This window comes from Carassius auratus, chromosome 48 (assembly GCF_003368295.1).
Source record: "Carassius auratus strain Wakin chromosome 48, ASM336829v1, whole genome shotgun sequence".
NCBI lineage: Eukaryota > Metazoa > Chordata > Actinopteri > Cypriniformes > Cyprinidae > Carassius > Carassius auratus.
Genome location: NC_039290.1, coordinates 6,606,310 through 6,632,965, shown reverse-complemented (window position 1 = coordinate 6,632,965; position 26,656 = coordinate 6,606,310). Strand labels below are relative to the sequence as shown.

Sequence of the window (26,656 nt, the reverse complement as noted above, 5' to 3'; positions counted from 1 at the left end):
AGTACACAAAGATGGTGCAGACAGACTGTTGTCGATTTTCCGCGCGCCGATTGCTTTGGGCCGGGTTTAGTCAAAGTCCAGGGCCGTTTTTTATTCCCTATCCGTCCCTGGCTCTTACACACACCAAACTCTACATGTTTATTCCTGTCTATATTCTAAAGGTTTTTACAGAGGGATTTGATCACATATAAAATGTATTGTTTTGTCGCTGTTCAAAGTATTTTCTGAATTATGGAGTGACAAAAAGAGATACACAGAATTCCCTCTGTAAAAACATTTGACTCTAATATGTCAAAAAAATTGAAATGGACTTCACCCAGTGTTCAGATTTTTGTACTAGAAATGTATTCAAATTAGCGCATATTTCATTAAATAATGCCTCACTTGCATATTTAAGCATAACATTTTAGAAAACGTGTGATACGTTTTTTTTTTTTTTTGCAATTATCAATGTAATCAATCAACTTGGTAAGTAAAGTCATAACTATTATTAATTTTTGTAACCCTATTTACCTGCAGTGTCTAGCTTTAAATATATACTTAACACCAACAAAAATACTATTTTGCGTTGAGAAATATTTACATTTAAAATGTTTTATTTATTTATTTATTTTTAATTTTTTTTAAAATGATTTTTCGCAGTCACGTTATCTTTTATTTTGGAAGCAACGCCGGAACCGGAATTGCGATTCTTCAGGAAGTAAACAAACCCAGCTCAGAGTGGCGTTCACCGAGTTTCTGTTCAGATTGTTGTTCAGTGTTGGTGTTTCTTATCGTGTTCGTGTTTCTGTCGTCTGATAATGTGAGTACAGTTGTGTGATACACTTTAATTGTCTTCCCTCTTCAGCATTCCGTCGTTTAAACTCCACCAATTCTGACACATGTGTATAACGTTTCATTTATGTCTCATCACGCTGCTGTTCCTCATCAGTCTAACATATATTTAGTCTGATATTTACAGTTCGTCATTCTAAACTTTTATTGCCACCTATCTATCTGTACATACATATTTAAAAAAAACTGTGATTTAAAAGTTTCGGTATGGTCTCAGATAATACGATTGTATTTAATATAAGCAGATAATAGAACATTAACCAAACAAGCTAATTAACTTTTTTATTATTATTGTGATATTTGCCATGACCGTAATAATAAAAAAATCTGAAGCTGTTTACATCATTTGGATGAGAGATTTGTTTTTTTGTGATTTTACAGTGTAATATTCACATTCATTTATTATGATTTTACAGTAATAATAACTTTAATACTTGAGGTATTCTAAAATAAACTACTTTAACCATGGTCAATATTTGCTAGGATAGTGCATATGCTTACTGTTAAGTTTTAGTATTAAATCATATTATTAGTATATGTATTAATAAGATTATTAGTATGTATTTAAAAAAAAATTTCAGACAACAATATTGTAATCATTATAATTAAAGTATTTTTTAATGTCAGTCTATATTAATTTTTTATTCATTTTATTAATATATTATTAAATTATATTTGCCGAAATAGTAATGCTAACCTTATTTACAACAATACATTTCCGTCATTATAAAAGCAGTAAATCTAATGGTTAATCATTAGTATTAAATCTGTACTATTTTATCATTAGTAAAGATTGCAATATTAAATTTAAAGTTATTTTGGGTTTAGGCACCACGCACATCAAAAAAGAAAGATGACATCAGACAGAAAAACAGAAAGTTCATTAGTTAATACAAGTTAACTACTTTAGTTCACATGACCTAAGAATGAACAATACTTCTACTGTGTTTTATTAATCTTAGTTAATGTTAATCTCGTGCATTATTAAACTCAAAAGTTGTGCTTGTTAACATTAGTTAATGCACTGTGAATTAACATGAACTAACTGTGAAGAACAGTACTTTCATTACCTAACATTAACAGAGATTAATAAATACTCGAAAAGATGTGTAGTTCATTGTTTGTGCATGATAGTTAATCCAGTAACTAGCATTAACTTATTGTAAAGTGTTACCGAAAGCTTTTTACACCCTTTGAATGCCATTCTATATCAATCTATTAAGAATTTACTGTACTTGATATGTTTGTCATGTTGAATGTTCATTTTAAGCAATTCCCCTTGTCATGACTGATGTTATGATGCTGTGGTTACAGTTTTGTGTGTGTGATTGATAGATGCATGGCCGAGTGTAGTGCAGCAGCTCCATCATGTCAAGGAAACAGTCAGGAAAGCCCATAAAGGGAAACAGGAAGTGTGAATTAGAGAGGAAGAGAGACGAGAGAGCGGCCCGCCGGGCTCTGGCCAAAGACAGGAAGAACAGACCTCCAGGAGGAGATGATGGTGAGGAGTTTGTCAGCTTCTCCAACCAGCTTCAGGCTCTGGGGCTCAAACTCCGCGAGGTGCCTGGGGACGGGTATGTGTGGAGGATTGAGAGGACTTTCATATACAGACTGAGATTGTAGAGGAGTCAAGCTTCTGTTTCTCATGTTCTCCCGCAGGAACTGTCTGTTCCGGGCTCTTGGGGACCAGCTGGAGGGACACTCGCGAGGTCACCTGCGTCTGCGGCAGGAGACGGTGCAGTACATGATGACACACAGGCAGGACTTCGAGCCCTTCGTTGAAGATGACGTGCCATTCACAGAGCATTGTAAGAGAAGTCTCTAGCGTGTGTTTGTGTTGCCAGAAATCCAAAAGAAACCTCAGCTCAAACTCATCAGATTACATTGCAACTCACGTTAACCTTATTGTTAGTAGTTCATTAGTGGTGTTCGCTTAGTCAAGCATCACTATTAATGTTGCTCATACGTATATTTTTAACTTTGGCGAAAAAAACTACTGTGCTACAGACATTTAACATGTTTTATTGTTATCCAAGCCTATAAAGAAACATTTACATTAATTGAAATAAACAAAATATGATAAATCCCCCTAAACTTATTTGAATTCATTTAGTTTCCAAGGCAGCATTTCTCATTTTCGTTTAGTTTGTTTAGTTGAAAAAATATATATATATATATATATATATATATATGTGTGTGTGTGTGTGTGTAAACATGCATCAGAATTACTAAAACTTAAAATTAACATAAAAATTTAAAGAATAAGAATGAAAACTACTTTAAAATATTGCATTGATACTGTAATACTTTATTTAGGATACAATAATAACACTTGAGCCTATTAACAACCAGAACAAATGTTTAAAAAAAAATCTAGTTATACTTGCAATAAAATTGTTTTATATTTCGGTGAGTTTCCAAGGCAGCATTCTTGTTTAGTTTCAGTTAAAGTTTAAGTTGAAGATAACCAAACTATAACTGAAATAAAAAATAACTAAATATAAACATACTAATAACTAAACTAGAATTAACTAAACAGACATGCATATTTTTAAACTAATAAAACTGCCAATTTTTTTTTTTTTATTAAACTAAGATTAAAATAATAATAGAAAATAAAAAAACTCAAATAATAATTTAAACTACTAGAACCTAATTTGATATATGAAATATGATATCAATACTGTATTAATGATACTACAATAACACTGGAACTAGTAAACAACCAGAGAAAATATAAAATAGCTATATATATATATATATATATATATATATATATATATATACACACACAGATATACACAGATATACATATATATATATATATATATATATATATATATATAGCGAGAGAGAGGAGAGAGTGCTGTTATCCAGCTATTCTAATGTCTTTCTGCAGGAAAGCTCATGTCATTGATGATATCTTTGTTGTTTTTCTTTCTCAGTGTCAAACCTGTCTCAGCCGGGCACGTTTGCTGGAAACGACGCCATCGTGGCCTTCGCTCGCAGGCAGCAATTAAAAGTGGTTATTCATCAGCTGAACGCTCCATTGTGGGAGGTGATGGAGCATTTACGTCTTTGATTCATGTCATTCTAATGTGTCTTTCTATTAATAGTTTAATAAAATAAATGCAGATAAATGGTACAGAGAAGCCTTCATGTCGTGAGCTACACATCGCATATCGATATGGAGATCATTATGACAGCGTCAGAAAGACTGGAGACAACTCTGAGAGTCCGGCACATCTGCGTATAGAGGTCTGTCCGGCATCAGTCACATACATGAAACACAGTCTGATACTTCTGAAGGTCAAGGTCTTATTTCTTCTTTGGACAGAGTCTGAATAATTCCAGACGCTTTGGAGATGGTCAGAAGGAAAGGTCGAGAGGCGCCTCTCCCTCACGCTCTCTCTCTGAAGATGAAGAGCTGATCTTGAGCATTCTCTGTGAAGATAGTCAGTCGATATTTAACTCCCTGTCAATCGATTTCACTTTCAATATGCTCTTCTCACCACTGTTTTGTGTCCCTAGATCAATCAGACAATCTGTGTCAATCAAGGGCCACATCACAGACGAGCCACAGTGATTGGCTGGAGTCGGAACTAAACAACCAATCATCACGGAGAGATTGTGCCTCAAGGACACACCCTTTATGTCAAGGCATGCAGGCTGAAAGTAGTGAAAACACATCGCCAACAGAGAGCAGCATCTCACTTAAACCCAAGGTGACAACAGCATTATTTTAGTGTAATTTGAAAAATACTAGTGTTTATTAATATTTTAAATTCGTTTTATTTTTATATTTTCTGTTTTTATTTGAATAACTAAATAAATTAAAGTTTTAGTCATAGTCGGGTTTTTGTCATTTTAATTATTTTCTATTAGATATTTAAAGTCTGTAGTTTTTATTAAATTTAGTTTCAGTTTTAGTTATTTCAGCACAAGTTAAATTCAATTAAAATGAATTATTTGCCTTGACAACTAGCTGAAATGAAGTATATAAAAAAAATACATTAATTGAAATAAAAGAAATGAAAACTGACAAAAATTTTTTATAAAAAAGGCTGTTTACCTTTTTTTAGTTTAATTTTAAGTTTAAAATAAAAAACAAAGTTAAATGAGAATAACTAAACTAAAACATAACAATTAAAGGATTTTTATCGTCGAATCTGAATTTTCGAATCTTGCCGTAACAATTACCAATTTTATTATTATTTTATTTTTTATTTGTTCAATAGTGCTCTCATTATAACGTTAGCCTAAAACGTTAGGAGTTAATGTTCTGCATTTCTCTTTTGAGCTGCGCGCGCTGGAGATGACAGTAGAGTGACGCATTTGATAGCAAGTTTTTAATCAATGGGATTCAACTCACAATTTCATATAGAATATGCTTGGTTATTAATAAAACATACCGTTAATATTAAGACTTCTAGGCTATTTGCAAAAAAAGGCCCTGAATGCACATGAACATATCTGCGGGGCTCTAAATGCGAACTTCTTTTGGTGGACGCGTTCTTCACGAAACAATGTGCAGAAACACGGCAGCTAAACTAAAAATTCATAGCATTTTAGTATAATGGTCTTCTCATTATAATAGTATGTATATAATAGTCCCAGTCATAGTTATAAATATTCTGCATTGTAGTTTGACCTGCTCGTGCTGTGCGTTGAAGAGATATCACCATAGTACTGCAATGAAACACTTGACTCAAAACCAAATAATATATCCACAATATTTATACACCGGCTGAGATGTTTTGAAATCACTTGTACCGTACCTGTTAGAAAAAATCCAGTCTCTGCCTGTGTCTGCCTGTTTGAGTCTTGGTAAAGTTTTAAAACCCTGCCGCCAAGATGCTCCTCTGTCGGTCACAGATTATGGAAAGTGAAACAAATCTATAGGTGTGGTTGGAGTTATTCACGCACTTTATTAATTTGAAGCTTCTTTCTTTTCAGATTCTCACAGCTTTATCATAATAGGCTGTATATTAACTTATTGGGAGAAAACCGGTAGATCTATGTGAAATCAGACATTTGAGCTCCCCTATATAGTCAAAATGTATCTCAAATCTCAAAAGTCAAAGCATCGATTCATCGACTATTTGGGGACACTCCTAAAATAAATCAAACCAATTTAGATTTTTTTTTTCGTTTTTATTATTTTTTTAATATGTTTATATAATTTCTGTTGAAATTTGTCTGTATAGGTTCTGTTATTTCAGTTTTAGTTTGAATTATTTTAGTACATCAGGTTAAACTAAATAAAAAGCTCAGTAAAAGTTTATTTTTTTTTCTCATGGTTTTTACTTTAACTACAATAATCCTGGATGAAAAGAACACAAATAATAAAGTTTTCTTGTTTTTCCCCCCACACTTTTTAGCTCTCTACTAAACAAAGGAAAGAGCAACAGCGTCTAGAAAAGAAGAAACGTCAGGAGGAGAGACATAGACAGAAGGTTTTACAGGGCAGAGGGTCACATGACCAAAATCAGAACATACCAGAAGCCGTCACTCTTGTGCCAGCGCTTAACACCCTGAGCATCTAGAGCAAACATGGGAGGATATTTTAAATGGTCCGTACACTGTGCAATGATCTAGGAACTTGATAGGTTGAATGTATAGGGACTGTGTTGTATGATTGAGGGTGCATTTCTTTAGCACAAGGATGATGTCAAGATGCGTCGGGCTGTAAGCTGTGCTTGAGATTGCGGGCGACTGCATTTTTGTACTGAACAGTCAAATATTAAATCTCATTAAATTCAGTTGACACATCTGAGCTCAGCCAAAGAACACATGTAAAGGGAACCGAAATATTGAGAGGAGAAAGAGTTGAAGATTAATAATGGACCACTGTTTAATCCTGTCGGGGTATTTGATTTATTTGTTTAAAACACTTTCGGTTTTGTTTCTGCTTTCCAATGATCATTGTTTTAACTGAGCGTTTTCTAACAGATGGGCAACATCATATTCTGCAGCGGAATTCTATAAATAAACATTTCAGATTTAAATTGTGTAATATTAAATATTATTCTCTAAAATGGTTAAATCTCAGGAAATTGGTCAAGAACAGGTCATTTTTCACTTCAAACTAGAAATTATATTCCTGTCAAGCTAAATTATTAATTTATTAATTTACATAACAAATTACTGTACTACAGTAATGAAAAAATGAGTTGTTTATTTTGTAATCAGAATCTAATGACAGAAATCGTGGTAATAATAATTAAAAATATCTCTTAAAGACATTGCATTGCAATTAAATAATTTGGACAGAAATAAACTTTATGCTCTAATAACGGGTTTGTTATATATATATATATATATATATATATATATATATATATATGTATGTATGTATATGTATGTATATATATATATATATATATATATGTATGTATGTATATGTATGTATATATGTGTGTGTGTATATATATGTATATATATATGTGTGTGTGTGTGTGTGTGTGTGTTTATGTATATGTTACATTTATATTATTTTTTTATTTAGCCATTAAATGTCATAAAATCTAAGATAAAAAAAAAAAAAAAAACTGTTTTAGGAACAAAAGCAGACATGGATTGAAATAGATCCTTTTTTATTCTTTATTAACTGAAAAACAACAGTGAAAACAGTGATGTGTAAGATGTGCAGCCAAGCTGGGAATGAACAAGCACGTTTTCATAATGCAGAAAGCCCAACTTGCTATTATGTTGCAACAAACAAAATATCAGATGCTGAATTTTTTTGAATAGCTACAAATTCTTACATAATGACCCTGAAATGGGATGAAAACCATTATTAAAGACTGTATGAATGAAATGATCTATCCCTAAACACTATTTTAAGAACTTGATCCAGTCTGCAAACATATGCCTGTTAAGACACAACTACAGAGAAAAACATTGATAAATACAAGCAACAGTGTGCATGCACAGCAAGAAACTTGACCCACTGAAAGAGTCACTTCTTCAAACAAACCAGTCACTGCCCTTTTGAACCACAAAACATCTGCGAGCAACATCTGCAAAGTCTTAGTACTTTAGCCACAATGATTAAGATCCGTGCCAGTTTTCAGAGTTTCACGGCTGACAAAATCTGCAGTTATAATAACGTGTGTAACTCCAGCACGGTTACAATATATGCATTGACCTTAAAGAAAAAACAGTGATGGAAGTCATTCAGATTCCCCCCAAAAATGTCTCATTGTTCCCATTTCAAACTGTACAGACAAATCTCAAATATACAGTAACCAACTATATCTCTGTTAAATATAACTCAAAAAGCATTAGTAGGATATTTACAGACTATTGCTTTGGCGATATAACTCTTAATAAAAACTTAAATATCGAATATGTAAACATTCTGGCTATTTAAAGGAAAATTACGGCTTCAACTGAAAGTGTTTGGTTAAAGAAACTGCACATAAATGTTAAAAAACACAGTTTTTAATATAGCCACATGATAATATTGCTAATTTTGTATGTTATAGTTAAAGTAATAATCCGTCTTTCTCTCATGAGCATATAAAGTCGGTAAACCCTGTAACCTTCTCTCAAAATAGACTGTTTAATGTCTTGCCCCATAGACTTCTATTATAAGTGCATTACTGTAAATGTATGGAAGCTTGTTTCTGCCATGGAATAAAAAAGGTAATTGTGACTTTATCTCACAATTCAGACCTTTTTTCTCACAATTAAAAAAAAAAAAAAATCAGTGGAGGAAAGTTTAAGTAAGTTTATATCTCCCAGTTCTGTTTATATCATGCAATTCCTCTTTTTTTATTATTCAAAATTGTGAGAAACAAAGTCCAAATTGTAACTGAATCTTGCAATTGCAGAACTCAGAATTCTGATAAAAGAAATTCTAAACTGTGAGATATAATCTCAATTGTCAAAAAAAAAAGTATTGTGAACTCAAGATATAAATTGCGAGATATAAACTCAAAAATGTTCTACGGTGATGCACAGCAAGCAACAGATCTCATCCGTCAATAGCACTGAACTTTGATTTTCTGATTCTTCAGAAGGTCACTTTTGAGTTCAGACTCTTTAAGTCTCCTTTATTAGAAGCATGGTTTGGGGTTTGCGTATCAGTGCATGTTGTGTTGGGGTGTTTAAAGATCACCATCTATGGGTATTGAATATTCAAACAGCTCCAGTGTCCTGGACTCCCTTGTCCTCCCATCTGTCCATTTGTGGGAAGTTTTTGGTGTTGCTCATCCCTCCATCTTTCGTGTTTGGCAGAGCGGTGCGCCACAGTTCCAGTTCAACGCAGCTGTATGGTAACACAAACAGAAGATGCTGTTGTTATTACAAATGCATATCTGTGCTAAAATAACTCACTTCACCTTTTAACCCTAAAAAGCCTACAGTATTATATTTTATACGCAAAGGCCTTTAAATGATCAACATCAAACTTTCTGTGCACAACCTACTACATGCCTTCGGTCATCTAAATGATAGCTTAGACTTATTTAGTAAGTAAAAAGTATCATTGTAAGAAAGTCCTCCTTCACATTGTGGTTCATGTTTCTTTTTGCTGGGAGTTATTTACTGATTTTTTTTTTTTTTAAGTAAACAAGAATAACTTTCTTGTATAAAATACATGCAGCCCTTTTGTGTAGGTGCTTTATGGTTTTGTCTACGATTCAATGCAGTTGCATTTTTCAGGCTATTATTTCTTATGCCAGGCTTTACTGGGTTAAAGGTGCTGTATGTAATATTGATAGCTAGTGGTTGAAATGGGAACTGCAGTCAAAATTCAAAATATTAGAGAGAGTAATTTCTCCCACCTTCTCTTCCTCAGAATCAACAATCTCGTGGGTTGCCAGATTGAGGACTCGCAACAGGAACGACAACGACAAGCCTTAGACTTTGAGTTTATTTATCCATGTTTTATTATGCCTCTTCACATTGAATGTTTTAAATGGATGCCAAAACTTTTTTAAGGTAAGGTAGAATCTGCGATCTTTTACCCAGTTCTTTTACTGGCTTTCATATGCCAACTGTCAACCCAGGGTGTCGAAAATACCATTGCTTAAATTAGCAGTGGATGGAATCACACAGACCAAAACAAAAACAGACATTCTGACACTGAACACACATTTGGAATAACTAGTTGTAGTGTTCTTTTTTTTTAGAGACGCAATCATATGGTATTTTTATGCTTTAGTACATTTAAAAAAAAATGACATACTGTTGCTTTAAGATGCTTATTATATAAAATAACCCATAATCCCCATGTTTCCCTGACAGGCGTCTCACCCGAGCCCATTTAAGCAGTGCAGCAGAGTCCCTCCCCACGGGCCGTCCGGTACACCGGAGAGACGCAGACACGGGCATTGGAGGGCACATGGTTGAGGGTGGTGGAAAGCTGGTTGGGTGGTAGATACAGGGTGGAGCGCTGGCTCTGACCTCGCTCCCATGTGACCCAGTAACCACGCAGACCATCGTATCTCCCCTTCCAGCGGAGCTGCACTGACTCACTGCCCACTGGGGTCAGCTGCAGATCTGAGAGAGCTGGCAACACTGAGAGAAACAGGGAGAGAGGTCAGGCTTCCCGTTCCTTGCTGGGAATCAGAGGGAGGGGATGTGGGAATAATACTGCAGGAACATTAAAATAGCATGGTCTCGTTGAAAAGAGAAAATGATTTTTATTAAATGAACGTTTGGGGTAATGTTTTATTTATTTTTTTCAAAAAAGGATGAAAAGATATGGATGATCAAAAGTTACAGTAAAACATTTATGGATGTCTATTTCAAATAAATTAACTTTTCTATCATTGAAGAATCCTGAAGAAAAATATGTCACATAAATATGGAGAAGCACAACAATTTTTCAACTTTGATAAAAATAAATCGTTCTTGAGCAGGAAATCAGCATATTAGAATTATTTCTGAAGGATCATGTGACAATGAAGACATGAGTAATGATGGTGAACATCACCGAAAGAAATTACGTTCTAAAATATATTAAAAAAGAAAACACTTATATGAAATGATAATAATATTTCAAATGTTTACTGTTTTTACAGAATTTGTGATCAAATAATTGCAGCCTTGGTGAGAAAAAGAGACTTCTTTCAAAACATAAAAAAAAAACCAGACAGTTTGAAGCCTAATTTATAAAATTAATCTAAATTCATCAAAGTTGTGTTCATCTATAAAGATTAATAAAACTTGTAAGAATTACAAACTTTGTATTTTGTCGAGGGAAGTGATCCTAACTTCCAGGTTGGCCTACAAAAATACATCAGCAGTCTACAGAAACCAAATGAATTCATCAAAGTGACAAATAAGTAATTACTCAAATATCTACATTTTCTAAATGAAATAAAGAATGCTTTATAAATTCTAATTCATTTCCTGTATTTAAACAAAAATTGAATTGAAGAAGAATTGCCATTTAAGTTTAAGGAAGCAGAATTAAAGTTAACTTAAATTCATGTAACTGCAATGTGTAATTTTGATATGGAAGGAAAGTGCACTGATAATGCGATTCTTACCCTCCTGTGTGCAGAATTTAACCGTCATGGCTCTCTCTCTGCCGGAGGCCTGTCTCGCGCTCACGGTGACCAGGTACTGTGTGTCAGGCTGGAGGCCGGTCAGGACTGTGGAGTTCTGTCTGTTACTGATGCTGACGACCCGCAGAGGGCCTGTAGGAAGCGCTGAATACTCCAGCGTGTACCCCTGGATGAGGTTAGGCAGCAGCGGACTCCAGCTCACACGCACACTGTTAGTGCTGGACTCTGACACGCTCACTGTCGACAGAGTCTCCACTTCTGATGGCTGCATTTCTGGGGTGAAGACATGAGACAGGAGAACATCTCAGTGTTTGAACACGCTTTTCATTTAAATTCACCTTAATAAGTTTATATAATCTACAAGAGTGATCAAGAGGGTGACTGTTGTTTCCCTTAATATTTGTGCAAGTCAACCAGAAACTGTTCACATCCCATTTAATTCTAAAGTACAGGGGGTTTGTGGGAGGAGGATAATACGCACTCATTCTTGTTTCATGTTGATTTTAACTGTATTATGCAATGGATCCTGGCATTTTACTTTTGAGCTTGTTTTTCAATATTTCCAGTATATCTCAAAGATTCTTAAATGCCATTATTGTAATAGAGTTAAAATTACATTTTATTATTTCAAAAATATAATAAATATTTAACATCAATATTAAAAAGTTAACATTATTATTATTATTATTATTATTATTATTTATTCTAATTAAGAAATTATACTGCTCATGATGATAATTTTTATGACCATTACTTTTTCATTTTCTTTTATTATTAATAGTAGTAGTATAAAACAATAAAGACAATACAAAAGGTAATTGTCATAAAAATCTTTTTTTTTCTTAATTTTTATTATTAATTTTATTATGCAAAAGACAATTTTATTTTCAAAATATAATATTTTTTTCATACTGTACACACACACACACACACACACACACACACACACACATATATATATATATATATATATATATATATATATATATATATATATATATAATATTTGAATGAAATATGATTGGGATATATTACTGAGAGATATATCCTGCTCCTATGTGTGTGTGTGTGTGTTTGTGTGTATATATATATATATATATATAAGAAAGAAAAAGTTATTATTTAAAAAAATCATTATGAACAGTATAATTTCTTAATTATCATTAATAACCAATACTAATCATGATATATGTATTGCACCTGGCAGTGTAGTGAAGGTGGCATGGAGAGAGTTGAGTGACTCCAGGTTGGTGTTGGGTGTGAGCGTGACTGTGTACTTGGTGTCTGGACTCAGGCCAAACAGATTAGCCGAGCTGGCATCTCCGGGCCGCCTGATCCTCTGGAAAGGACCCAAACCAGTGCCAGGACTGGTGCCTGAACCTCCCGTCCCTGTGGTCTGCCCGGTTTGGATGGGACCAAACTGGATATCATAGTAGCCGGTGCCAGCCAACACAGGCCTCCATTCCAGCTGAGCAGTAGTGCTGGTGACCGACTTGACCTGTAGCCTCTCGGCCCGGATAATCTCTGCATTTGATCATGAACAAAGAGACATAAGAGATGGCACAATTTACATTTACATTTAGGCATTTAGCAGACACTTTTATCCAAAGCGTCTTATAGTGCATTCAGGCTATACATTTTTTCTTACCAGTAAGTGTAAATTAAACAAATCACACGAATCACTAAATCCACACCTAGGTCAATTATATGTGCGGAAGATTGCCCACTAATAACAGCAATGTCTAGCGCTGTGGGGGACTTCGCCGGGGGTCGAAAAGGCCATGATAATTTCTGAATAAATTGCCCTCATCTCTTATTACAGTGTTTGCGGGTTTTGTCTGTTTCCTCGGGGCCCTTCTTCTCTCGGAGCCGTCTCAAGTTATTTGTGTCGGAGTCGACTGGCATTCGGGATTCCTTCTGCACACTGGGGTGGAGGGACGGAGCTATTCACACCCACATAAGATCACTTTCCCCGTCAAGAAAACGCTCTGACTGACTGTTACTCTGGATGAAATGGAAAACCAGGGTCTATAGAGGTTTGTAAAGTGTCAAGAATTGTGTGTTTTTATTTGATTCAGTTACAGTTAGGATTAAAGCAATAATTCTTATTTGCCATCAGTTACTCACCCTCATGTCATTCCAAACTTGTATTAATTCTTAAAAATTCCAGTCTGTACCTCACATAAATATTATGATTTCAGAAGAATCTATCTAACAATCAAACTGACTATTTCATGTTATTTCAATGGTGTTTCTACTTTTATAATAAAGTCCTAAATCTGTACGTTATTTTATTTCAGGTTGACTTTAACTATGCACATGTTTTGAGTCCCAATATATCACCTGTAAAATAGTTTGAAAGTGTCTGTATATATACATATATATTGATATAGTAAATGTTTTGGTTATTTTTCATTTTATTTAGTCAACAGAAATTTTCAGCAATAATTTGTAATTCTCATTCGATTCTTATTGTTTTAGATATGACTTCAAATGACATTTTTAATGTTACAAAACATGTTACATATATAATATTTAGTAAATAATAATAATAATAATTATTATTTTTGTCCTTTTTGGACCATGATAGCCCATGGTCAATATTTACTTTTGTAGTACAGAAAAGATCATCATGAACTTACTAGATTCTCATTACTGTAGTAATAAATTAGATAGCATTACATTGTATTATTACAAAAATGAATGAAACATTTCAAACTGAATTAAAATTATTATTATTATTAATGATTATATTTATTTTATCGATTTATTTATATATTTAATTTTGGAGGTTGAGAGTCCATTGTCATCATTTTGTTTTGTGATATGGATGATCATGAACTTCTAAACATCTACCTTTGTGTTTCAACGTAGGAAAAAGCCATACAGGTTTATAATGTATTGATGGTGAGTACATGATTGAAAATTTTTTTTTTTGCCATGAACTAATGCAGTTTTTGAGATATTTAATAAACAACCCACCAATAATTGCGTTCCTCAATTCTTCGCTGATGATGTTGATATCATCAATGTCCACAAAGAACAGGTGCTCCTCAGCGGGTGGACTCACAGCCTCTCTCAGCACCTGATAGTTCCCGTGACCAGTGGAAACCACCAGTATGGCCACGCCCTCTTCCCGCAGCCTCGCCATTGGTTCCTGCACCTCGCCGGGGTTCACTCCATCCGTGAGCCAAACCAGAACCCTTGGCAGATCTGGTCTGGCGCCTCCCGGCACGCCCTGCTTCAAAACCTGATTCCTAGCCATCAGTAGAGCGTCCACCGTGTTGGTGTCGCCCTTCAGCTGTTTAGTCCTCCCCAGGGCCGCCTGCAGTCCGTCCTGGGAGCTGTAGGTGTCAAAGCTGAACTCCAGATGGGGTTCGGTCCCAACCTGCAGCAGTCCCACCCTCACCTGATCCGGCCCCAAAGAGAAGGGCAGCAGGAGGTCCTTGAGGAAGTCCACCATACGGAAGAACTCGTAGGAGGCCACACTACCAGAGGAGTCCAGGAGGAAGAGGACGTCGCCCTCGCAGCAGTTTAAAACTGTAAGTGAAAAACAAGAGTAGACATTTAAGGAAATGATCTATGCTTTAACATCTCAAGAGGGGGAGATGAGTGTTTATTTAACACATAGCAGCACTAAAACACTCCAGACTTTCCGAGGCATGAGGATAAAGAGTATATACACAAGCTACTAGGAATCTCTTTGGTTGCACACTCTTAAAAATCAAGGTTCTTTATTGGCATCTAAAGAACCTTTAACAGAAATGGAACCTTTTCATTCCACAGAAGGTTCTTTATAGTGGAAAAAGGATTCTTAGGATTCTTAAAATGTTTTTCAAACCAAGAAAAATTGGCTCTTTAAGAACTTTTCACTCAAATGCAAAAATTTTTTTTATATGTGCCCCTGAAGCAGAAAACAAGTGGCTGGGGTATATTTGTAGCAATAGCCAGAAATACACTGTATGGGTCAAAACTTAATTTGGACAACTTTAAACCAGATTTATTAAATATTTGAATTTTTTTGCACCTTTAGATTCATTTTTTTTTTTTTTACTTTATGACTGGTTTTGTGGTCCAGGGTCCCATTTTATTGTTTGCCAGCTGTATATCGTAAGTTTGATTGGTTAAAAAAAAACATGTATTTTCCACTAGCAACATCTATCATCCATACACAAATAAGTTTAATATTTAAGGACTTGGTTCAACCAAAAATAAAACTTCTGTCATCATTTACTAATTTTTGCCTGAGGGTAGAACTGTCTCTTTAAGGTTAGGGGTAAACAAGAGGGTTTGATAGTCTTGTAGGGCTGCATGATTATTTGATTAATCAAACAAATAGTCATTTATGTAGAAATATAAATTGTGTATATATATATATATATATATATATATATATATATATATATATATATATATACACAATAATAATAATAATATGAAATATATTTAAAAAATGCATTAATTTACTTTACTTACTTACAAAAATAGATTATTGTTATTCATTCAATATTAAAAAAAATCATAAATATTTATATATTTATGCATTTTTATTATTTAATTAATAAAAATATATTTTTGTTATGCATGTAGTTTTAAATATTTAAGAGAATATTTAATTATAATAATATTTCATATTTTGCTACAAATATTTACCACATAAAAATATTTTAAATAGTAATATATTAATTAGTAATAATACAAAAAATATATTATTGTCATTATTTTCTAGTCATGTTGATATAATTAATCACTGCATTTTTAACCAAATTGTGCATACAAGCACAGCAAACCTAAGCTTTTTTTTTCAACTCAATTTAAATTGCAATCGCAATTTCTGTCATAAATTTTATCAGATTTTTTTTTTTATCTGATTTTTCACCCCAAATGGTGCAGACCTTCAGTTTCAGAGCTTCAGATGTTTACTATGGAAAGTTCAGATGCTGTGTACTCACACTCCCTCTTTACTGACCACAAACTCACTAAATGTTTATAGAACACAATAAAATAGGGAGAAACTCTGAGAAAGAACGGCCAAACAGAGATAAGTGTAAAAACAAGTGAGGAAATAAGTAATTTGTGAAGGAAGTGGGCTTGAACGGTAGATGCTAAAAATAAGGATAAGAACACAGTAGTATTTATTAGCATACGGAAGACCTGGGAGCCACACAATATTTCAGGAGATGGAACATTTGATTTGGCCATCAAAGGAATTTCCTGGCAGAGAAGACCTCCAACCTGGAGCTGCATGATAAACATAAACAGATGGGGGAAGGAACAGCCCTGATACTGGATGTTACAGGCGGGAGGCGGATGGACGACGAAGGGCAGGCATGGAGGGAAAGGGGGAAGTGAGAATTGGCTGTTCCATATTAAGAGGTTAAAAGAAGGAATGTAGAGGATTTTTCAGAAGTCCCTGAAGAGGAAGAAAGACTGCGTGCAGAAAAGAGCAAGAGAGCAAGTGGGCGAAAGGCCACAGAGAGCCAAGTGTTCGCCACCTAAAACAATCAAAAGTCACCCACCCAAGTCCTCTGAGAAGATCTGGAGGCGTCCGAACCGATTTGAATCAAAATACAAAAGAATCTTGCAAATCTTAAGCATCTTGCACTATTGCAAAAATATTTGTTGCTCAGTTTTTGCTTTTTTTGGTGACAAACGTCCTGTTTCACAAATTAATTTGGATGAAGTGCATAGTTGGCATAGTTTTCTTCTGCTTTGCTAAGAGAAAAGAGCCCATCCGGTCACTTGAACCTGCGACTGCTAAATAATTGACCTTTGCCAGACCGCTTGGAAGCAGGGTGCGGTGGCACTTAGCACAGAAACTCCTGTAGTCAAAGCCAAAATGCTCTAGGCTCTTCCAGAATTACTCTCTGTGATTCACTGTTGGTGTGTCTCTGGTTTTGTTCAGACAAGCAGCTAAAATTAGTTTTTTTTTGGCATTTCAGATTCTAATCTGATTTGTTTTGACATTTTTGTTTCTCTAAATTCTGCGCTTACATCTCACAATACATTTTTCTTTCCCACTATGGAATAAAACAGGTAACTGCATTTTTTCTTGCAATTATGAGTTTATATCACAATTGCAAGTTATAAACATATTCACCAATTAACATCTCTCATTTTTAACTTTTTTTTTCAGAGTTGTGAATGAATCTCGCAGTTCTGCATTTATGCCTCGCAATTCTCGCAATGTTCATATCATAGTAAGTTCTGACTTCTTTTGAGAATTAAGAGAAGAAAGTCTGTATTGTGGGATATCGAAAAAAATCCTAAATTGTGAGATAAAAGGTCGCAATTGCATAAATTCCTCTGTTGCATATTTTCTATCATGCATTTCATGGTGTCTGTGGGATGTCATGACAGACATCAGCAGAAGCAAAATGTACTCAATACCTTTATTTTCTGGAATTTGATAGGTTTCTCATGAACCTAAAGCGGTTGATAGCCTAACATTAGTGACTGACAGGTAAAGTCCTTTAACTCACATACCTCACTCGAAATGTATGTCAGCGATGTGCTGACAATTTTTCGCAGTTTTCTATTCATACAGCTAATAATCACTTGTGATTAATTTGTGAAACCTGAAAATGTAAGGCATTCACTTTGATAATATAATTTTAACAGAACAAGATATATAAGACAACACACAATGAGAAAATACTTTACTGCAACTTAAAACATTTACGAATAGACCCAATTCATATCAAGTATTTGGTTATTTTAAACTTTTCTTTTGCTCCGATCACTTAAACTTGGGCCATATACTATAAAGGGCAAGAATTCGACATGCTGCCTGAAGCAAAAAGCATTTACACAGGTTTTATTTATTTATTTATTTTTTTCTAGCTCATGTTTGTAATGTATGTATTCTGCTGCTCCTTCATTCATGTTCATCAGAAAGTATCTCCATATTTCTTCTTTCATTTGCATTATTGTTTAAAGGGATAGAATAGAATAGAATAGAATAGAATAGAAATGCACACTAAGCTTAATGTTAACTCAGCATTGATCAAAGTAGTTTTTAACTCTTTACACTTTAATAAGATTCTAAATGTTAAAATTAATTAATATGCAATAGTAAACATGAAATAACTATGTACGTTTCTTTGTTTTGCGAAATAAAAGCTTGGTTATTCTTCTGAATCAGGTACCGACTGATATGACTCACCTGGATCAGGTACTGACCACGTGACTCACCTATCGAGTTTTGAATAAACCTTTGTGGCTTAATTGAATCAGATATAGAGAACTGTAATGATTCAGAGTTTTGAATAAAACTATAAAATAAAAAATAAAAATGTTTCACGTAATGCTCGATCAGTATAGTTCACCTAAATCACACCCTGATGAGTCTTGAAGCAGAACACAGCCTATCGTTCTGGTTTTGAGTACTGTATGAAATGACTCCACTGAATCAGACACCGAGTTCCGAATTAAAACATGTGATTCGCGTAAGTTACGTACAGAGTCCTGAATAAAAGAATATGATTCACCAGAATCTCAAAATAAGCTCCAAAATGAAAACGTGACTGAAGCGACTCACCTGAATCAGGTACCGAGTCCTGAGCGTCTCCTGTCCACAGAAACACGCTGATGAACACGCACGTGAGCGCTCGACGGACCTCCATGATGGACTTCAGTTCTGGACGTTTTAACGCGTCTACATCGCCTAGCACAATTTCTATCCAAACTGTACTTTTAAAGTCGCATTCAACACAGTCACTCACCGGAGCGTTTTTTTTTTTTTTACTGCTATAAAATCGCAGCTGCAGCACCTGCGCGTTTATTCTACATGATTTACGCGTCGAGAACGTAAAAAAAATACACACGAAACTTTTCGCTCTCACATAAACTGCGCAGTGTTACGGATTAATACTCTCTCTCTCTCTCGGCTACTGAACGCATCAGGTTCCCTCCCTCCTGTCTGCTCTGTGCACTCCTCCTCCACTGATTAAGACGGGGACCAGCGTCACCATCTGAAACTGTGCCCGGATTCTGGTCCTTTCTGGTCTTTATGTTACAATTAACGTCTTGCTAGGGAATGGGCATATAATATATGTATCATTATGGGTAAATCCTTGACCAGTTGGGCAACACAAGTAATGAACAATATGCAACTGCTATTTTAATGATTTCAAATAAATAATAAAAAGTTGCATTAATTATTCTTGAACTAGTCAAAGTATTTGAAGGGACAAAAATTTGAAGGGACCAAAAAAAAAAAAAAAAAAAATTCTAACATTAGATGTACTAAAGGCAACTTTCTGCCAGACACTGTAATGAACCACATGTGGCATATTTCCCATATACAGCATTAAAGATCCCTAAAGCTGTGTTCAGCGTTACACACCTACTAAGCAAACATGTGATATGACAGCTGTGGCATTGAATTGATTTTCAGTACCTTGACCACAATTCCTCCTTTGAACTATCCCTGGGCAAGCCCCATGGAGAGTACAAAATATTTGCAGAGATTGCAAAATGAATGACTGGATATTGCAGTTCATATAAACATGATCATGCAACTCAGTGTTGGGACAGTGTTGTTCATTGCTGCACCCAAACCAGTCTAGACACGCAGAGCCCGAACAACACTCATACGACTGTCATCATTTCTACAGTGTCCAGCAGATTCGTTCATCCAATAAATCAGGTGCATCTTTGCACCTGGAAAAATCTGCTCTGGAGTGTGCATAAACAGCATTCGTATTCACTTTCAAAGAAAAAGGTGCAACGGTACTCTGTTGTGCTCATCGAAAGGTGAGGTAATATCATTCCAGAGAGCTTCGAGAGTGGAAATTAAGTGGGAAAAGAGTGATTTGAATATCAAATAGCACTGCAGAGCAGTTGTTAATCATAGACCAAGTCAAAAAGACTGAGCATGGACTTTCCACTTGTTGAATTTCAAGGGCTTAATAAAAACAGAAATAAGTGACTGAGTTCTCAGCCAAACGGCTAATAGCTGTTGAAGTGAGTATGGTCTGGGAATTGCTTGATCACATGATCTCACTTGTATGAACTGGATTGTGAGTCATTTGATGTGAGTGGATGTGAGAGATGGGTACAGGACATGGCACTCAGAAATAGTGGAGTGGAGCTCCTCAGCAGCTTGTTAAAGGGATAGTTCATCCTAAAATGGAAATTCTGTCATTTACTCGCCCTTGTGTTGTTTCAAACCTGCGTGAGTTTCTTTCTCCTGTTAAACACAAAAGAAGATATTTTGAAGAATGTTGATTACCAAACAGTTGCTGGTAGCCATCCACTTCCATAGAATGGAAAAAAAAAATACTATTGAAGTCAATGGCTGCTGTGAGCTGTTGGGTTACCAATATTTTTCAGAAGAAGAAGAAACGAGGCAGTTGTTAAGATGTTGTGGGTGGTTGCTACTAGTGTGTTTCAAGCAAGTTGATAGGTTGATTTTCAGTAGTTGTTAGGGCAGTGCTGTCTGGTCATTAGACAGTTGCTAGGGTGTTCTGGGTAGTTGCTATAGGGCATTTCTAAGCGGTTGCAAAATAGTTAATAGGGTTTTCTGGGTGGTTGATAGGTTGCTGCTATGCACTTGCAAAGGTATTTTTAGTGGTTCCTTTGCACTTCCACTTCCACACTACTCTATTTCTTTTTATAATTTCCATTCTATTTCCAAAATAATAAAGATTTTTATTATTATGCAGGATTTTTACTTGTCAAGCAACACTTTTTCAGACTTGGTAAGCACTATTTTATATTGATATTGATTTGCAAAAGCCAGGCTGCACCACCAGTGAATTCATACTAGTTTAAACTTGTTACAGGAAGAGTAAGCAGCTCTTAAACGCCCTCAGAAAGAGTTTTCAGCATGTAATTGTAGAAAATACTTTTTTTTTTTAAGTGAATCAAAAACTGCCATTTAGCTCTGTGCACAAAATCGCTCTGTAGTTCTCTCAGCTGTTAGGCAAAGTCTTCAAGTTGAAAGCAGCCTGGTTATCACAAGCATGAGAATAAACAAAGCCATAATCTGATTTCTGTTATCTGTGTGCAGAAATGCAGGCAAAGCAGGTTGATAAACACATCAACCATGATCAGAAGCACTCAGTACAAGGAGCCCTTGAGGCCCGTTCCCTAATGAGGACCAGACAGAAGACATAAATTATGAGCTTGCATGCTAAAACCAAAAACACTAAGGAGTTTCCCCATCCCGTATTTGTAAAGATCGGCCTTCCTGACTCTAAAAGTGGCTCTTCAGTACCTGCGTCACTTTGACTTCCCTCTTTGTGTCAGAATGACCTGACTTTCCATGCTCAAGGTTTTTTGTTTGTGCACATTTTATGGATTCCCAGATGGGTCCCATGTGTGGGTATACTGTACGTTTTTAGCTGTAAGTGGCTTGTAATCTGTGTTTATTCACCACAATTTACATATTTTGTATCTATAGCAATCATTTGCTCATCATGGGCATTATGCACAATGGAAAGTTTTTTCCATCCCTATAGGTGTCAGGAAAAAAGCATCTGTTTCATCACAATTCCAGCATTCAGAGTTTCCCAGTTTTATAGCACCAACACCCACTTTACAACTTTTCCATGCTGTGCTCCCACACTGTGTCTCCCTGCCAGTCCATCACATCCAGCACTAATTACGACAACATTGGTGCAGCTACTACCCGTAAACGAGGGTCCATGATGCATTTACAGCATTTCAGAAAGCTTGGAAAGAATTCCTCATTGGAAGAGGAATTTCCTAAAAAAAACAAAAAACTATTATATTTCTGGACAAATACAATGAGGCCCTTGAGTCCTCTTCTGTTGTCCACTAAAGGATCCTTTATTAAGAGTGTGTTTGTGCTAGAACTGAACGTTTTGAATGGAAACAACATAATGTGTGGGGTTAAACTAGTAAAGCTCCAGTAATCTTTTTCATTCAGCTCAGATTTAGTCATAGGTCATGTGAGTAAGTCTGGATAAAGGGCACTGGGCGGACTTTCTGACTTAATGTCAATGGGTGACAGCTTATTTTCCCATGAGAAGAAGCAGCAGCAGAGGTTCTTGAAAGAGGGTGTTGATCCAGAGCGGTGTTTTTAAATGCTCACAATGCAGCCAGTGGAATTATATAGCCTTGTGTTAAATGGCATTAACTAATATCTGTTTTCTGGTATACTTATTTATTTGTAAAAAAATTTTTGTTGTTCAATACCATTTAAGGTTAAAATGCAAAAAAAAAAAAATAAAGAGAAAAAAATATATACAGTATATCATATAAATTATAGATATATACATATTAAGATCTAAGATCACTGATGCTCCAGAATGGGAAATTATGCTCTAAGACTGTAAAGGGTGGAAACTGAATAGAATGAAGATGTGTAAAATTTTCTTATTTTGCCTAAATTTCATATTTATTTATATATTTTCATATATTGTTTCATTTAGTACTGCCCATCAGTGAGTGTCAAACTAACTGATTTTATGTATGTACAGTATGCATGCATGTATTTATTTATTTGTATTTTATATGGGTTCATGTGTGTGTTTTTTTATTATATGCATAAATATGCATGTGTGTTACTTTGCATATAACAAAAATTATGTGCATGTTTTAAAACTGAATAAAACCGTAATCACATAAAAAGCTAAATTAAGCTGAGGCACTTAAAATAGATGTGAATTGGACCAAATTTGTAGGATTTGAAAGCGGAAAATTATATATATTTTCATTGAAACACTATTAATCTGACAAGAAAACAAATTGTAAAATCTATAGAACTAATGTTGATAGCACAGTTTGAAACATTGTTGAGACAATTTCTTTTACATTTTAGCTGTCTCCATTTAATCTCACTGATCTGTCTAGAGGAACACTTAAGATGTCTCATTTATGATGGGAAACCCATTTTTAACTTTCAATGCAATTTAGCCTTTCCCCCATCTTGGCCAGAGTCTTATACAGCTGCGGTTTCCTTTTATATTTCTCCTTAGATGTATCATGACCTATTCTTCCACTCCCCACCCCTATCATTCCCAAAAGACTGTCCAGATGCCTTTTTCCATAGAAACACGCGAATACACCATCACACAAAAGCCTCGCTCGGTATCGCCTTTCTACAATTGAATTGGCAAGGAAGCCAAACCGGCCTTACGGCTTGATATATGTAGCTTTGGTGTTTGGTATAAGACCGGTAGCTATTTTGAGAGCATGTTTGTGTGCCACAAATTATCTTTTTAGTGTGTTTACCTTGTCTGACTGTGCAGATGTCAAGAGTGTGTATTTAGTTCATATTGCCTTTGTCTGGGCACCAAATTCCCCAAGATCCCCCCTTTGCTGCGAGGGCCTGTCTCAACAGATTTGGCTGTGGATGTGTTGAAAACACACACCTATAGTAGAACAATGGTTGCTAGGACAGATCTTTATGTGTGTGTGTGTCTGTTATATCTCAATAGATGTGAGGAGCTCTTGATGACAGGGACATGACGGTAAACCCAATGCACTTTTAGCTCTGAACTAACAGCTTTAGCACCTTACTTCTGTTCACATTTGCTTGTCTGTTCTCTTGGTTGAATGCAAGTGCGAGCGAGCGTGTCGTTGGCATTTCGTCAGGCTGATGGGATTGAGATGGAGTAGGTGTCACGGACCCCAATCCTCAGTCTGTCTGTCTAAACAGTTACATTAGAAAATCTGAGAAAAGAAAAGATCTCACTTAACTAAGATAAGCTCAGCTAAACAAGCTAAGATAAACTAACAATGCCAAAGTGAGCCAGAAAGATAAGATTATGGATTAAAAAAAATATAAATTGACATTTTGCATAAGATTTGACTAGAAAAGTGTTCCAGCACTATTTGCTATTACTAGTTTATTATTTAGTTAGTTAGCTTTTACTCAGTTTATACATCACAAAACAATACAGCTTTATATATTTATGCAGTATTTCCATAAGATTTGAACTGAAACTACATTGTTCAAATACTATTTACTATTGCTATTTATTTATTATTGCTTATTTACTTGAATATCATAAAACAATCAAACAATACAGCTTTATATAGTTATAGTTTTCCATGAGATGAAAACAGAAAGTGTTTGAATAATATTTACTATTACAATTGTGTTATTTATTTAATAACTTTTTTAGAGATGTATTTATTGTTATGTTTCCTCAAATATTATTTATTGTTTTACTATATTTGTATTTATTTATTTGCTTATTTATTTATTGTTCAGTTCAACATCACAAAACAGTACAGCTTTATATATATTTACAGTTTTTTTCTATAAGATTTGACACAAAACCTGAAAGTGTTAAAATATGATTTACTATGAATATTTTATTTATTTATTTATTTTACATAAAACATCTTTGATATATATATATATATATATATATATATATATATATATATATAATTTATACAAAAATAGTTTTTATCTAAATATTTTTTCTTTTTGTTGCACATAAAACAAGAATTCAAAATAATAAAATATTGATTATAAATATAAATAATATTATTTATTATTATTATTATTATTATTATTATAAAATAGTTATAGTATATATTTAATAAATAAATATTATTATTGTTTTTATTGTAATTTATTCAATCAATTATCTCTGTGGTGCACATGTTTTTGATTTAGAGATCTTTGTCAATCTCTGTTTGGATTTTCTGTTTCTATGGGTTATGAGTTTTGGGCGTTGCACCACAAAACTGAAACTGAAGAAGAAAAAAAAAAGAAAAGAGATTTGCTCCTGATCTGTTAAGGCTGATGTTGTTTCTGCATGTGCTCTGTATATCTCAGGTTGCGTGTGAGTCTATCAAGTGGAAATGGAGAGGAAGCACAAATAAAGACATCTGTAACTCACACTGGAATATGAACAGGATGTTTTGATCTCAAACTAAAATGTGAGATTCTTCACTGACATTTATTTACATGAAGGAAGGAGACGGGTTTGTATTGAGTAACGTCAGTAGCTAGTTCTTCCTTTCTGTTCTCCTTTCTTAAAGTCTTGACCTCGTCACCTCTGTAAAGAGATGCTACCAGGCACAGAAAGAAAAGTAGACAGGAGAGAACATACAGATGTGACAGGAGATATGTGCAAATGCACACACATCTTGTTTTGAATATCAGTTTCATATTTTCCAGTTAATTCTTGTGAAAAGACTATGAATAGACATGTCCATGATGGTGTGTACAGACTTGTAAAGCTGTGAAGACGCATTCAGATTTAGTTATTGCTCTAAGGAGATTGTTGCTCAAACATTAGATATGCTTTTTTTGGTTTTAGAAAACTATGTAATCATGCATTTCACAAACCATTCTCCTGGATCTTCCCAAGTATGGGCTTTTACTGGAAAGAGCAACAAGATTCAGCAGCTCATAGACCTTATATAAAAACAGGAGCGATTGAGATAATAAGGCACACAATAAGAATCTGAATTAAAAAAAAAAAAAATACCACCTGTCAAAAAGAGAGTTATTAGGCAATGCAAATTATGTAACTCAGACAAATTGCTATAGTCAATCATGTTTAATTAAAAAAAAAAAAAAAAATATGGCCAATTACCAACTATAATATACAGTTTAATTCTGAAATACTTTCTGGGATTACACACACACGCACACACACACACACACACACACACACACATAGTTAACATAAGTGTTCAAATACTATTTACCATTACTATATATTTATTTACTTATTGTTTATTGCATATATGTATGTATGTAGGTGATGTGTGTGTCACAAAAACATATTTTGTTTTTGTAAAGCTTAGCACATTTATTACATTTATAAATACAAACAATAAAATCTGTGTACCTGTGATTGTTTAAGCTCTGCATCCAACATAGCGTTTGTTTAGTGGCAGCTTAATATGGATCTGTAATGCCCTCTGCTGGGCAAAAAAAAAGGCAATTTTTTTTTTTATAGGGCATATGTTTATGTACGGTATTTATATTCAGTCTCTTTTTTTTCCCCCTACAAAACTAAGAGAAAAACTGATGAAATTTATGAGGCACAAAACGAATAATTAATAACATAAATCTTCCCTACAACATCCCATAATACTAAAACCACGATCATGTCTTCCGGTTTCCAACAGTCAGAAGAGGTGAGAACAAAAGTTTATTTATTACGTTTGAAATCTGGATATTTATCTTCGAAAAACGCATGGATTCGCTACAGGGGGCCTGTATTCACCCTCCTGGAGCCATGTGAGGGACATTTTATTACAGATGCACGCACTTTATTTAATGTCTTCTGAACTGTTAACAAACACCACTTACCTAAATTGATAGGCTTGGAAGAGCAAGAACAATATTTAATATA

General features: G+C 34.5%; 2 protein-coding genes across 2 annotated transcripts; one reads left to right on the top strand and one right to left on the bottom strand.

Moving 5' to 3' along the window:
• The first annotated feature begins 686 nt into the window (after nt 1-686).
• On the top strand, nt 687-6,839 carry LOC113065662 (OTU domain-containing protein 3-like). The gene is made up of 8 exons (XM_026237107.1): nt 687-802; nt 2,170-2,408; nt 2,494-2,642; nt 3,780-3,892; nt 3,970-4,092; nt 4,172-4,289; nt 4,366-4,559; nt 6,216-6,839. The coding sequence occupies exons 2-8, from the start codon at nt 2,203-2,205 to the stop codon at nt 6,378-6,380; spliced, it is 1,068 nt and encodes a 355-aa protein (XP_026092892.1). The 5' UTR covers nt 687-802; nt 2,170-2,202; the 3' UTR covers nt 6,381-6,839.
• Nucleotides 6,840-7,413: 574 nt separating this feature from the next.
• On the bottom strand, nt 7,414-19,287 carry LOC113065661 (von Willebrand factor A domain-containing protein 1-like). The gene is made up of 6 exons (XM_026237106.1): nt 18,898-19,287; nt 14,340-14,897; nt 12,558-12,881; nt 11,340-11,630; nt 10,099-10,362; nt 7,414-9,109 (listed from the first exon to the last, which is right to left on the bottom strand). The coding sequence occupies exons 1-5, from the start codon at nt 18,980-18,982 to the stop codon at nt 10,109-10,111; spliced, it is 1,512 nt and encodes a 503-aa protein (XP_026092891.1). The 5' UTR covers nt 18,983-19,287; the 3' UTR covers nt 7,414-9,109; nt 10,099-10,108.
• Nucleotides 19,288-26,656: the final 7,369 nt, after the last annotated feature.

What these genes read in the sequence shown, in the direction of transcription:
- LOC113065662 (XM_026237107.1), top strand. Translation starts at nt 2,203, where the DNA reads ATGTCAAGGAAACAGTCAGGAAAGCCCATAAAGGGAAACAGGAAGTGT. An exon ending in CGCGAGGTGCCTGGGGACGG is followed by an intron (nt 2,409 to 2,493) that starts GTATGTGTGGAG and finishes GTTCTCCCGCAG; the next exon opens with GAACTGTCTGTTCCGGGCTC. An exon ending in GCATCTCACTTAAACCCAAG is followed by an intron (nt 4,560 to 6,215) that starts GTGACAACAGCA and finishes CACACTTTTTAG; the next exon opens with CTCTCTACTAAACAAAGGAA.
- LOC113065661 (XM_026237106.1), bottom strand. Translation starts at nt 18,982, where the DNA reads ATGGAGGTCCGTCGAGCGCTCACGTGCGTGTTCATCAGCGTGTTTCTG. An exon ending in CACCTTCACTACACTGCCAG is followed by an intron (nt 11,631 to 12,557) that starts GTGCAATACATA and finishes TCTTCACCCCAG; the next exon opens with AAATGCAGCCATCAGAAGTG. An exon ending in TAAATTCTGCACACAGGAGG is followed by an intron (nt 10,363 to 11,339) that starts GTAAGAATCGCA and finishes TGTTTCTCTCAG; the next exon opens with TGTTGCCAGCTCTCTCAGAT.